This window comes from Marmota monax, unplaced genomic scaffold, assembly GCF_021218885.2.
Source record: "Marmota monax isolate L192 unplaced genomic scaffold, Marmota_monax_Labrador192_F-V1.1 WCK01_AAM20220418_F8-fsc00001, whole genome shotgun sequence".
Taxonomy (NCBI): Eukaryota; Metazoa; Chordata; class Mammalia; order Rodentia; family Sciuridae; genus Marmota; species Marmota monax.
The window spans coordinates 50,437,119-50,450,841 of NW_026693777.1; the positions used below are offsets into that span (position 1 = coordinate 50,437,119).

General features: G+C 32.8%; 1 protein-coding gene across 1 annotated transcript in view; it reads right to left on the reverse strand.

The window, feature by feature from the left end:
• Positions 1–13,723, reverse strand: part of Secisbp2l (SECIS binding protein 2 like) — a 51,131-nt gene that overhangs the window by 25,466 nt on the left and 11,942 nt on the right. The window contains exons 4-11 of the mRNA XM_046461214.2: positions 12,578–12,713; positions 9,759–9,988; positions 9,458–9,482; positions 9,000–9,115; positions 3,153–3,287; positions 1,697–1,777; positions 525–692; positions 237–378 (exon numbers count right to left, since the gene is read on the reverse strand). Coding sequence (XP_046317170.1) covers positions 237–378; positions 525–692; positions 1,697–1,777; positions 3,153–3,287; positions 9,000–9,115; positions 9,458–9,482; positions 9,759–9,988; positions 12,578–12,713 — 1,033 coding nt within the window. The remainder of the gene's footprint in view (positions 1–236; positions 379–524; positions 693–1,696; positions 1,778–3,152; positions 3,288–8,999; positions 9,116–9,457; positions 9,483–9,758; positions 9,989–12,577; positions 12,714–13,723) is intronic.

Genomic DNA, 13,723 nt, shown 5'->3' on the forward strand with positions numbered 1-13,723 from the left:
TTGATATGGAAAGTGAAGAGACATGGACAATTTTGAGGATTGTGGCTTGTGCTAACTAAAATTGCATATATATAATATGTATATGTATCCATATATACATATATATACAATTTAAGTTAGATCATAAATACATGTATATACACATATATAGAAATAAATATAAATTTAGATTAATAATATTCAAAATATATTGCCAAAGCCAAATAGCAAATTACCCAGACTAATGATATAACTACCTGTATATGACAGAGGTCTGGTATTAGTAATCTGCCGTGCTTTCATTGCTGCTTGTTGTTTTTCCAGAGCAGCTAACATGTCTCCTAAATCTAGCTGCACAGGTGTTTTATTCTTTTTTCCAGCTGCTTTTGATAAAGCTTCCTGCAAAGTGAATATGAAAATATTTATTTTTTTGTTGTGGTATGAAAGTATAACAAGTTACCATTATTATATGCTTATTACTCCTATCCATCCCATTAAACCTAGAAAATAAATTATCATAATTGTTCATATAAATCACTATATACCTGTAATTTTTTTTGCTCCATACTTATTTCAGAATATTCTTGAGCTGTGGCAAGAGCTGCCGCTAACGCTTTCTTCTTCTGACTTTTTGCACGTTTAGGAACTGAAGTGGTAATGGGAATTGGAGTCTGAACTATATTGATTGGTGAGTTTTCAGGTAAATCATCCAACTATTAATAACCAGAGAAAAACATTTGTTAGTGATCTCATAAAAGTCTAATCATAAGGAAGAAATCCAGAATGAGACATGTTCTGTAACGTACAGATTTGACATCATAAAACAGAGTGAGAAAGTGGACCATTTCAGCCTGGAAAAAAGGGACAACAGCTTACTGCAATGAGTGACCCATGTCTGGATCTTTGACCTCTGAAATGAAACAAAATATCTCCAAAGTAAAATTTTTCACTAATTGAGAAAATTTCTGTACAGATTGTTACATGTTTCATTATGTAATTAATGATATTTTCTGGTCTTGTAATGAAACTGTAGATTTCAAAGAAAATATCTTTGTTTTGGCTATGTTAAAAAGAAAACATTCTGGGGCTGGAGTGGTAGAGAGACTGCCTAGCTTGTGTGAGGCACTGGGTTCAATTCTCAGCACTGCCTATAAAATAAATAAAATAAAGATCCACTGACAACTTAAAAAAAAATTCACAGGCTGGGATTGTGGCTCAGAGGTAGAGCACTTGCCTAACATGTGTGAGGCACTGGGTTTAATTCTCAGCACCACATATAAATAAATAAAATAAAGGACCATTGACAACTAAAAAATATTAGATTAAAAAAAAAAAGAAAGAAAAAGAAAAGAAACATTCAGGCTGGGTATGGTGGCCCACATCAGTAATCCCAATGACTTAGGAGGCTGGGGCAGAAGGATCTGAAGTTTGTGAACAGCCTTGGCAACTTAGCAAAGGCTATAAATGTTTTAAAAATAAATAAAACAAATAAAAATGAGATGTTACTCAGGGGTAAAGCACCTTGGGTTCAATCCCTAGTACCAAAAACAAAACAAAATACAAAAAGAAACATTGAAGTTAAATACTAAACATACTGTTTTCTGTATACTACTCTGCCCATTTCTCCTTATATCTACCTTTAATATATTATTCTTTTCACATAGCCATGGTTTAAAAGATAGTCTATTTGCTTATTTTTCTAAAAAGAATCACTTACCACTTTTGAAGAAAGTTTCTGTTGAATATTCTCATCCTTTGCATTTACATTTTCATGTAGTTCTTGAAATCCATCTTCATCCTAAAATAATTTCACATTTTTAATAAAAACAATTGAGGGCAAACTCTTAAAAAAAACTTTTTATAATGGCTAAGAGTAATGAAAAATGGGGAAATAATTTTCTGTATTGTACTATTGAACTACTTAAAATCAGCCTTAAAAAGGAAATCTCATTTTGTACATGCTAAATCCCACCCAAATGAATTATTAAAGCATGGGAGCATAGCCACATTATGTTCATCCTTGGATTTCTGCACCTATTTTCCATTTTGATTACTAATTACAAATTAGTAATTATAGGTATCCCAAACAGGTAGGTAATTGAAAAAATATTAAATTGGATTTTATCACATTCAGATCATTTGGAAAAGATATGAATTTTATTAATATATTCTCTATCCCACATACACAACTACAAGATTAAAAGCTTAAAATTTTTAAATTTTTCTACTCAAATTAATTCTTAATCAATATCATCTTTTATATTGAAAAATGTATATTTAATATATATTTTTACATTGAAAATATATATCTAAAGTCTTTAAATATAAGAATGCAACCAATCATAGTTTAGTGCATATTTAAAAACTGCCATATTTGTAGACACTAAAATTGTTTTTCATAGAATAATTGAGATGTACTCAAGTACTTTGGGGAAATTACTTAAGCTTATATATCATATTTTTCATCTTTATCCTTTAACCTCAAGAATTCCAGTTTAATCTCCATCTATTAGCCTATTTTATAGAATCTATGATCCAACCAAAATGAGTTATACAAATGGATTATCAGGGATGTATGACTTAAGCAAATTATACTGATTCCTTAAAATCCATTTCAAATGTTATTCCTATCCTGCCTAAAACCCAAAGTGACTTGTGGCTACTTTCAACTCCAACCACACTCAACCAAGTATTAGGTGTTTATATTTCTGCATTCTACTAGGTGGATGGACACTCTCCATAGGAAGGTTGCCATGTACTAGTAGTACTACAGAGTACATTTTTCTTCCTTCTCTAAGACTCACCTGAATGGCAGCACAAATCAACTAGATTGAACTACTCAAATATGAAAAATCTTACAAATGGACTGAACAACAACAAAAAATTTTGAGAAAAAGTTTCATACTGGATGAAATCCAAATGAAATCAAGTTCTACTTTAATATACCATCTCAAAATGAACACACATGACAAAAATTTATAAAATAATCATTAATGAAGTTAATGTAGACTAAATATATCTAACCAAGGCAAATAAAAATGAGTCAATATTTCTGGATAATTTACTATCTAATAGTAGAGTCACATGCTAAGAAATATTTACAGTACAACAAATTAATTTCTTAATGAGAAATTTTCTATAACAGTTTATGTATAGATTTTGGAAAAAAATACCTCAAAATATAAAGACTCAGAATTTGGGTCACTTCTATGGGACTGACTAGAGTTTAAATGCTTATTATCTTGTCTCTTTTGCAAATTCTGTCTTCTTTCTGAGGAAGTACTGTGGCCTCGGCATCTGAATCCAACCTTAAATAAACCCCGGAGGGAAAGAGAAAATATTATTTTTAAGTAAATATTTTATTGAAATATAACATCTTACAGAAAAATATACAAAAGTGTACAATGCAATAAATGTTCAAAGTGCATAATTTATTTTAAAAAGTTGAAAATTTCTGACAAATAAGGTAATTAAAAGGAAAATATAAAAATGTGACAATTAACGATCATTACCTTTCCTTTTCCTGTACATGAATATTTATTTATATCAGCTTTATTTACAAGAGCCAATAACTGAGAATAAACCAGATGTTCTTTAGTGAGTAAACAGTTAATCTAACTATGGTATATCCACACTAAAGTACAGTTGGTCAGTAGTCAGCCATAAGAGTATGAACTACTGACAAGCCCAACATGATGGATCTCCAGAAAACCAGATGAGTGAAAAAAACCAATCCCAAAGGATTATACAAGTACAATCATAAAACATTCTTTTGAACCCGAAGTGCTTAACCACTGAACTACATCCCCCAACCCTTCTTATTTTTTATCTTGAGACAGGGTTTCACTAAGTTGCTTAGGCTGGCCTTGAATTTGTGATTCTTCCACCTTGCCTCCAAACTGCTGGGATTATAGACATGCACCACCATGCCCATCCATAAAACATTCTTAAAACAAAATAACAGAAAGTGAGATCCTGTGATGGATCACTTCTATAACTTAAATGTTCAATGTTAACATCCAGGTGATGATACTGCACTACAGTTTTGCAAGATGTTATTACCACTTCAGGAGACTGCACATTACTTTTTTTCCTTTTTTTGGGGGGTGGGGGTACTGGGGATTGAACTCAGGGGCAGCCAACCACTGAGCCGTATCCCCAGCACTATTTTGTATTTTTTTATTTAGAGACAGTGTCTCACTGAGTTGCTTAATTCCTTGCCGTTGCTGAGGCTGGCTTTGAACTCAAGATCCTCTTGTCTCAGTCCCCTGAGCCACTGGAATTACAGGTGTGCTCCACCACACCCAGCCTTTTTTTTTTTTAATATTTTTTTTAGTTATACATGGACACAATATCTTTATTTTGTTTATTTTTATGTGGTGCTGAGGATCAAACCCAATGTCTTACATATGCATGATTCCCAGTTTCTATCAACAAAACTCTTTCTTAGAACTGACAGAAAGTATTTAGATATCATGAGGTTATTGGAATACTTGCATATTAGGGTCACATGAACTTTGTTGGTTCCACTAGTTTGGGGGTTTTAATTTTTTAATATTTATTTTTTAGTTATAGGTGAACAAATATCTTTATTTTATAGAAAAATGCTACATCACAAGGTAGTTCATTCTCCCCGAATTTATAGATTAACATAGAAGCTGATGGAATAGAAGAGAAAAGACCAGAGTAGATTCCAATACATGTGGGAATTTAATAGGTGACAAACAGCGGTCTCATATCTCTGAAAAAGATGAATCTTTCAATAAATGGTGTTGGCAGATTTGGGTGCTACCAGAAAAATACAAAATAGGATCCATATTTCACACCATATATGTGGAAAAACTCCAAGTAGAATAAAGCTTTCTGTATCTTTTTTCTTCCCAGTATTGGAGATGGCACCCAAAGCCTTACACACACTAAATAAGTACTCTACTATTGAGCTACATCTCCAGCCTCACCCCCTTTTTTTAATTTTTATTTTTGAAACAGAGTCTTGCTAAATTGTCCAGACTGCCTCCCAATTTTCAATCCTCCTGTCTTAGCCTTCCAGTAGCTGGGATCAGGTGTGCCACCCGGCCTGGCTAGCTTTAAATGTAAGAAAATGAGACACTCAACAACCTAGAGAAAAAACATAGGCAAATTCCTTTATAACCCTGGTGTTAGGACAAGTTGTTTTCAGTTCATTTAAAACTCAGGAGCCTGCCAGGCATGGTGGTACACACTGTAATCCCAGACACTTGGGAGGCTAAGGCAGGAGAATGGCAAGTTTGAGCCAGCCTCAGTAACTTTGTAAGACTTTTTCTTAAAATAAAAAGAATTGGGAATGTAGCTCAGTGGCAGAGTATCCCTGGGTTTGAAGCCTAGTACATCAAAAATAAATAAATAAATACTCAGAAGCCATTAAAAAAAAAAGAAGACTAAAAAGTCAATTTATAAAACTAACTTTCTTAATGTTTTTTAAAATATAAACTTGTGCATGGCAGTAATAATGAGCAAAGTAAAAAATAAAGATTTAAACCTAATTAAAAACCTTTAATTACAGATTAAAGGCTCTTAGAAACTTTAATAATTTGAAAAAATAAACCTTGATCAAATGTATTTTAAAATGTACCCCCAAAAGGGAAAAAAAGTAGATAACATTCAAAAAATATACATGATCAGATAAGTTCACAGAGAAATTCAAATGGCCTTTTAGCACCTAGAAAGATGCTTAACTACATTAAGATAAAATTTCTACCTAATTGGCATGCTAACTGGTTTGGAAAATTGTTTGTCCCCCCCACCCCCAAAGGTTTGTGTTGGGAGCTTGGTTCTCAGAGTGACAATACTGGGAGGCCTAGAGGAAGGTCCATAGGTCACTGAGGGAGCTGCTCTTATGAATACTGGTCTCCTTAAAGTGAGTTCTCACAATAGAAAGTTGTTATAAAAGCCTTACCCCTCCACCAGCAACAACCTTGACCCCCATCTCTCTCTAGCTTTCTATATTGGGATGTGATTCCTTTCTCCTATACATGAATTCCCTCAACAGATTCTTTCCAGGTTGTTTGGACTTTCAGCCTCCAAAATTATGAACTAAATAAGCTTCTTTTCTCTATAAAATAGTCTGTCTCAGGTATTTTGTTCCAGTAACAAATAGCTGACAAATACATGGCATAAATCCAAAATACTGAAAACATTATTTCTAAAACTATATGGAAACAGGCCCTCTTCAAGGTTGTTGAGAAAGCAAATTGGTATGATCAGGTGATATTTACCAAAACAACAGATGAATTTACCTTTTAACCAGCAGTTCCTTATCTAGGAATTGATTCTATTGGTACACACATTTCTAAATGACATTGTATCAAGTTTATAACAGCAATAGTTAAAAAACAACTCAAGTGCCTATGAACAGAACTACAGAAATCAACAAGGGTATATGAATACAGTATTAGGAATTTTTTTTAAAAAATTAAAAGCAAGGAAGCCCACTATGTAGTAATATGGAAATGATAAAAATCTCTCCAAGATATATTACTGAGCACAGAAAAGAGAGGGCATGCTATCTTTTGTGTAAGAAAGGGGCAAAGCCTAAGTTTCATATGCATGTACTTACAATGTATACGTATATACTTACAAGTACTTGTATATACTTATAATGATAAGAAAAAACTCTGGAAGTATATAAAAAATGAATCAAGGTGAAACAGGTACAGGTGAGGACAAAAGACAAGGAGAAACAGTTGAAAATGAGATTTTTCATTGTACAATCTTTTTCATCTTCTTTATTTATCAACTTGATCATAAAGCCACTTTAAAAGATATACATTTTTAGATCCTTTCCGTAAGTTTTTTTTTTTTTTTTTGGGGGGGGGGGGGGGGGACCAGGAATTGAACTCAGGAGCACTCAACTACTGAGCCACATCCCCAGCCCTATTTTGTATTTTTTATTTAGAGATAGGGTCTCACTGAGTTGCTTTGTGCCTCACAATTGCTGAGGCTGGATCTGAACTGAACTAGAAATCCTCCTGCCTCAGTCTCCCAAGTTGCTGGGATTACAGGTACACTCCACTGCGCCCAGCTCCTTTCCATAATTTAAAATTGAATCTACACTAAGTACACAAATGAAAGATATTTAAAATTATAATTAAAAAGCATGGTACAAGTACAAAAATCAATAAATGGAACAAACAGATGAGAAACAGCACCTAAGATATAAGAAGTCAGTATATTAAGCTAGTACCATGATGCACACCTGTAATCCCAGTGACATGAGAAACTGAGACAGGAGGATTACAAGTTCAAAGCCAGTCTCAGCAACTTAGCAAGACTTTGTCTCAAAATAAAAAGTACATAAAGGGGTGGGGTTGTGGCTCAGTGGTACAGCATTCCTGTGTTCAGTTCCTGGTACCAGGAAGGAAAAAAGAAGTTATCATATTACTATAATTGAAGCACAAACTACAGGGGAAAATGTGTTATAAAGTTAAGACGACTGATTAACTACTTTGAAAATTTACATCAGTATGTTTACCAAACATCAAGATAAATCTCAGATAAAAATGTCTTGAAACAGAAAGTACAGATATTTATTTGACTTCTAAAAGACTGTGAAAGCCTATACACAATCAAAAATTGCAAAAGGGGAAAATATTTTGACTTAGAAAAGATTCTACATCTCAAAAAATCAAACTTAATATAAACCTAGGAAAAGCACATAACAAAACAGCAAGTAAAAAGAAAACACATTTTTAACATCTGGTTCAGTTCTTTAGGAATGAAGAGACACACAAAATAAACAAAGTTAACAATACCATGTGTATTTGCTTAATTTCCTTTTTTTGTTCTTTTACCATTTCTCAACAGTTGAGACAGAGATAAAATGTTTTTTCATTTCGGGATTATTTCTACTCCTGTGAGCTACTGATACCAAAAATAACAGTGCTACAAACTTGGCAAGATTAGCAGTCTGCATCAACAAAAAATTTCCTCACATAAACAAACATTTTGTAGATTTTATCTAATCTATATAAACAAATGTTTTAGCTTTTTTGTTTTTGTTTTGTTTTGTGTGGTACTAAGGATTGAACCCAGGGCCTTGTGCAAGGACTCTGTAGTTCTTCTGTTTTTAATCGAATAAAGCTAAAGAGCCTCACAAACCTGCAATGAGCAAGGCATTTTTGCAATTACCACAGAGAAGAGGACATTATTCTGCCTGTTTTCCTGATAGCCTAATTAATGTTAAGGTATATCTGAAGTACTTCATTTCAGGGATGCAAAGAATAGGCAAGTGGTTGGCATATTTAATCCACTAGAAACTTGCCCCTTACTTTGATCCATCTGCACATCTGCTTATATGATGGTTTAAATCCTTAACTTAGGGAATCCAGGAAAGCTGTCTAAAAACAAAAAGGATAAACAGCAACCAATAAACAACTTCCTAATTTCATAGCCAACCAATGTAAGTTACTGGAAATCTGTGGTAGTCTATAGCACATTCTGCTATATTGCAGCTTAATCTTGCTCTTCAAGACCTTCAGGAAGCAACCCAGTCTGTAGCTTCTCCCTTATGGCACAATGCAGCAATCACTATGGCAATGCCATATACAGAAGGGTGTTAACAGTCAAACATACACATGAACAAAGTTCCAGTCCTTATATTCAAAGAAGATTTAAGACATAAAATGTTTTTAACATATTAACATGGATAGGAAAAATCATGGCAGATAAAACAGTATTGGAGGGCATCCTTTTTTAAATTATGAAATATTCAACAATACAGAAAAGTAGAAAAATGGTACAATATATACTCATATACTCACTACATTCATTCAACATTTTATTGTTTTGTTTTATTATTTAAGTAAGTCTTATTGGCTAAGCCACTTTAAAGTTATAGATATTATAATAGTTTACTTCTAAATAACTTACTATGCATCTTCAAAAATTAAGTATACTGTTCTTCATAATCACTACACCATTATTAAAACAAATGGAAAAGAATTCACCTCACAACCAAATTTCTCAAAACTAATTCAAATTACCTGTGAATTATTTCTTTGTTCTGTCTGCCTTCCACCTCTGGAAAACGTCTGATTTTTTTCCATCCAGGGTTTTTTCTGAGTTGCCTGGCAAGTTACATTGGACCAATTTACACCACCTGCAACAAATATTTAATGATATGATTTGCTTATAAAAGAAACCAAAATCTAAATTGCCCCCTAACTTCACACACTGAAATCCAGGCAATATAAATGTAACACTGAAAATTTTTCTATAAACTTTAAGTGGTATTCCAGTAACTCAAATGTCATCTTGCAGAATATCTCCAGCTGACATTTTCCCAATTCTTTTGGGCCAAACTATGCTTTCAAATTAATCTAAATATCTGAAAGATTTATAGTTGTTTTTGTTTTTTCTGGCATCAAGAATCTTCATGTTTGAAAACTTTGACAGGGACAAAGAAGAAAATATAGCAAAAACAATATTCAGAAATGAGTACCTGCACATACAGATGATTCCATGTGCTAAAAAAAAGGAAACAAAAAAGGGAATTATTTTCTCCTTAATAGTGGAGATTATACACTTTGCAATACATTTCACAATTTACTCCAGTTAGAAGCATACTTATTACAATTTTAGAATACTGTTCTATAAATTTTTATTACTAATAAAATATACAAATATATTTTTAACATCTCACTACATAGAAATTGTTAATGAAAACAGATACTTAAGCTTTACTAAAGGACACAAAATAATAGTGACGTCGATGATTGATAAATCAAGGCAATGTTACGTACATTTATGGTCCCAGAATCGGGATTTCTCAAAGCCCCTGCTGCAGGCTGGTTGTTGTTGTGTTTGGGACTGCAGTAACCACTATCACTGTCAATGTCGGCTTCACTAGCCCCCTGTTCACTAGAGGATTCAGCAGTGGGGTGGGAAGCTCTTCTCCTCCTGCCTTTGGACTTCCAAAGCATTGTGGCAGTACTCTCTGAGAGAGACTTGTTAGCGATATCTGATGGAAAATCTACAAGGCAAGGAAAGTGGGACAACTCTTTGTGATGACTGAATAAATTCCCATTAAATTGTCAATAAGTTTTAAGAAAATAAAAATGAGAAATAGGTTGGCCTGGAACTTGTGATCCTCTTGAGATCTTGTGATCTCCTGAGAAGCTGGGACTATAGACATGTGTCACTGCAAATGGCTCTTTCATTCAATTTAAAAAAATTAAAAATTCTTCATTTTAGTAATAGTTCTCTTCCTACAGTCATAAAGATCTGCCTGTATTTTCTTCTACCATTAGTTTTCTCACTTAAATCGTTAATCTACCTGGAAGAGATCTGGGAGGGATATAAATTAGAGATCTGCAAAGCGATCTCTGTTGTTTTCCACATACGTATTTCCACATATACGTGGGGTTCATTTCTGGGCTCTTTTTTTTTTGTAAATTCTTGTACACTACACTGATAATACATATCTACAGAAATTAAAATGATATTTTAAGTCTTTTATATCTAGAGAAAAGTTGTTTTCCAGGTATATCTTGCCTCTTAGACCACTGTCCTTTATTTTAGAATTAGTTTGTCCAGTTCCGCAAAATTTCCTGCTGGAATATTTACTAGAACTGCACTGACTCTACAGACTAATTATGAGAAAAATGACATTTGCAATATCAAATCATTCTTCATGAATAGGATATTTAGTTTTCTTTTTTAAAAGATTTTATAATAAAGCCTTATAGTTTCTGCATACATGTCTCATGCATCTCTGAAGATTTATTCCCAGAAACACTATATTTTTCTTGCTATTATAAGTGATATTTTTTCTTGAGTTTTATTTGTTGGTGGCATATTGAAATGCATTTAACTTTTGTATATATTTATCCATCTTATTAAACTTTTCCCAGATAATACAAGCATGTGTTCAAAAGTGTATATTTGTTATAACTATAATGCCATTTTCCCATCAAATTATAATATTTAATTATCTTATTGATACCAATTAATGCTCAGAAATTAAAAACTAAAGAATAAAAATGTTAACAGATGCCTTTATCTTCTCATTTTCAAATTTTTAAGCTTCAAAAGGTTGCCATTATGGTGACTAAGTGAGCAAACTAAAGAAGCAATAACAATTGTTTTTTTAAAAGCCTTCCCAGAGTTGAGAGGATGTAGAAATGGATCACTATGACTAGAACAACTAATACAGAAAGCTTCAGGATACATTACCCAATAATTCTTTTCCTTGGCAACTCGAAGCATTTGTTGGAGTCTGTTAATCAATCTTACAGCTTTATGCCCTACAAACCCTTCAACTATACTATAACAATCCCCAGAACTATACTTTTAAACTATCCCCAGATTTTTTCTCTGCTAAGGGTTCTAAGTAATTTTAAAAGGATATTATGAACAGATAACTAATTTAAAAAAAAATGCATAACCCAAATGAAAAAAAAAAGTAAGCCATTTTATTCATTTCAATCTATTGAACAGAGACTACAAAGAGATAAAAAAGTAACTGGAAGGTGGAAGGTAGGGATATATCTCAGTGGTAAAGCACTTGCCTCCCATCCACAATCCCCAGTGTTCTCACACAAACACACACAGGAAAAAAAAAAAAAAAGAAAGAAAGAAAAAGAAAAGAAAAAAAAAAAAAAAAGCTACTGTGCCTTGAACAGAACTAATTCTTTCTTGGCCTTGGATCCTTAACAGGATTTCTTTTTTTTTTTTCTTGTTTTTACCAGTGTCAATGACAATGGGTAAAAAAGAGATACATATCTACTCTATAGACAATAGGCTGAGCTCAGAGACACAAACTAGAATTTCATGATATAAACTGGAAAATAAGAACATTACAAGATATTAATTCTGAGTTGGATTCAGTGGCACATCTGTAATCCCAACAAATTTGAGAGGCTGAGGCAGAAGGATCATAAGTTCAAGGCCAGTCTCACCAACTTAATAAGACCCTGTCTCAAAATTAAAAAGGACTGGGGATGTAAATGTAGCAAAGTGGTACAGCACCCCAGATTGAATCCCTAGTATTGGGGGGGGGGAGAGGATATTAATTCTTATCTATTGTTAGGATAAAGCATTTTTATTTAATGCTTACACAGTACTTTAAAATTTTTTCAACTAATTAGTTTAAAAATTTGACTAGAATATTTACTTTTTGATAAAATACAAGTGTCATGCATAGATTTGGTCCAGATCTGTGCTTAAAGATGGCACAGAAAACGTGACATAAATATGTTACAGGAAGTTAGGATGTTTTATGAAGAGCTTTAATCCCAGTTATAAAAACATATACAATTTTGATTTCTAACAAAATGAATTTCTCCAGGACCTGCAAAATCCCATCTCTGAACTGTTCCTCTACTACAAGACAAGGGAGGGGAAAGGGAAACTTAAGCCCTGTTCAAAAATGTACATAAGCCAGCAAGCAGTTTAAAGAATGTTAAGAACTTGGATTGTTTTAGTGTCCTATAGACTCTCACAAAGTGGTAGGACAAATGGAAGGATGAAAGTCTAGAACCCTGAAGAAAGTATAGTCCACAATTAAAAAGTCCATGCATGAAAGCAGAAAACTCAGTGATGTGTAGAACCCCTGCCTTACCGGTTTGCTGTGAGGCATCTACCAGAAGCACAATTTTTGATCTATTATCAGGACCTGCTGCATTTGTTTCTTTCTGAGTAGCTACATTTTTCACCATCGGCCTTTTGCTTTTTATGTGCTGTTGTAAAAGCTGTTGCTGATTTAAGTCAAAAAATAAAAAAAAGAAAGAAAGAAAAAAGAAACCTATTCAATTTACTAAACATTATAGAATACACATCCATTATAAAACACATCTAAATGTATCTGACAAATTAGTGGCTCTGAACCCACGAGGAAAGGTTACTCTACTAGGTTTTCATGAAATTATCTGCTATTAAGCAAAATTGGCCAAAATAATTTACTTTATACACATTTACATACTATTTTTCAAATAACTATTAATACTACTCTATTAGTTCATTTTTTATTTTTAATAAAAAATGTATATGTAACATATGTAACTGTTACTTGAATTTTTCATTTCCTCAATCAACAATAAATAGTAAGGGTATAATCATGTCATACAAAGGGTCATAAATTTTTACTTTAAAGGGCAAGAAAAAGCATGGTAACTTACTCCAAGGCTAAATTTGAGTTTCATGATAGCAATGATGTGCAAAAAATTCTACTTTGGAGTTCAAAAAGAAAACATTAAAAAGCTAATCCCTTTTTTCACTTTTTAAAGTTTGAGCATTTATTGTTTAATAGCAATTTACACAATAGAATTCTGAATTTAACTTCTTTAACTACCCAAGCTGAACCACTGGGAATGCATTTTGAGAAATCGTACTCTTTCAACATCTGGAAATTATATACTATTATCTTGTTTTCAATACTTATTTCTTTTCATTCTCAGAGGTTCCAAAAGGATTTCCCTTGGCCCAAACTGCTTCCATGAACAAAGACAAAAAGCTTTTCAAAGTAACCTCTGCTGATTGTTTGTTTTTTAATTTGTAAAAATTATGGCAGGAAGCAGCAAAGACTTCACTGAAGAAGCTGGGCTAAGGGAATCTAAGAAAAGCAACAACTCCTTGATGGTAATACTCACAAGATGTGTTGTCCATCAGCTGTGTTGCTGACTAGAAAGAGATTTTTCTTATTATTAGTTTTTTAGTTTTCATATTTAAGACCTCAACAGGAAAGCTGCCTAGAATAAACCTTAATTCT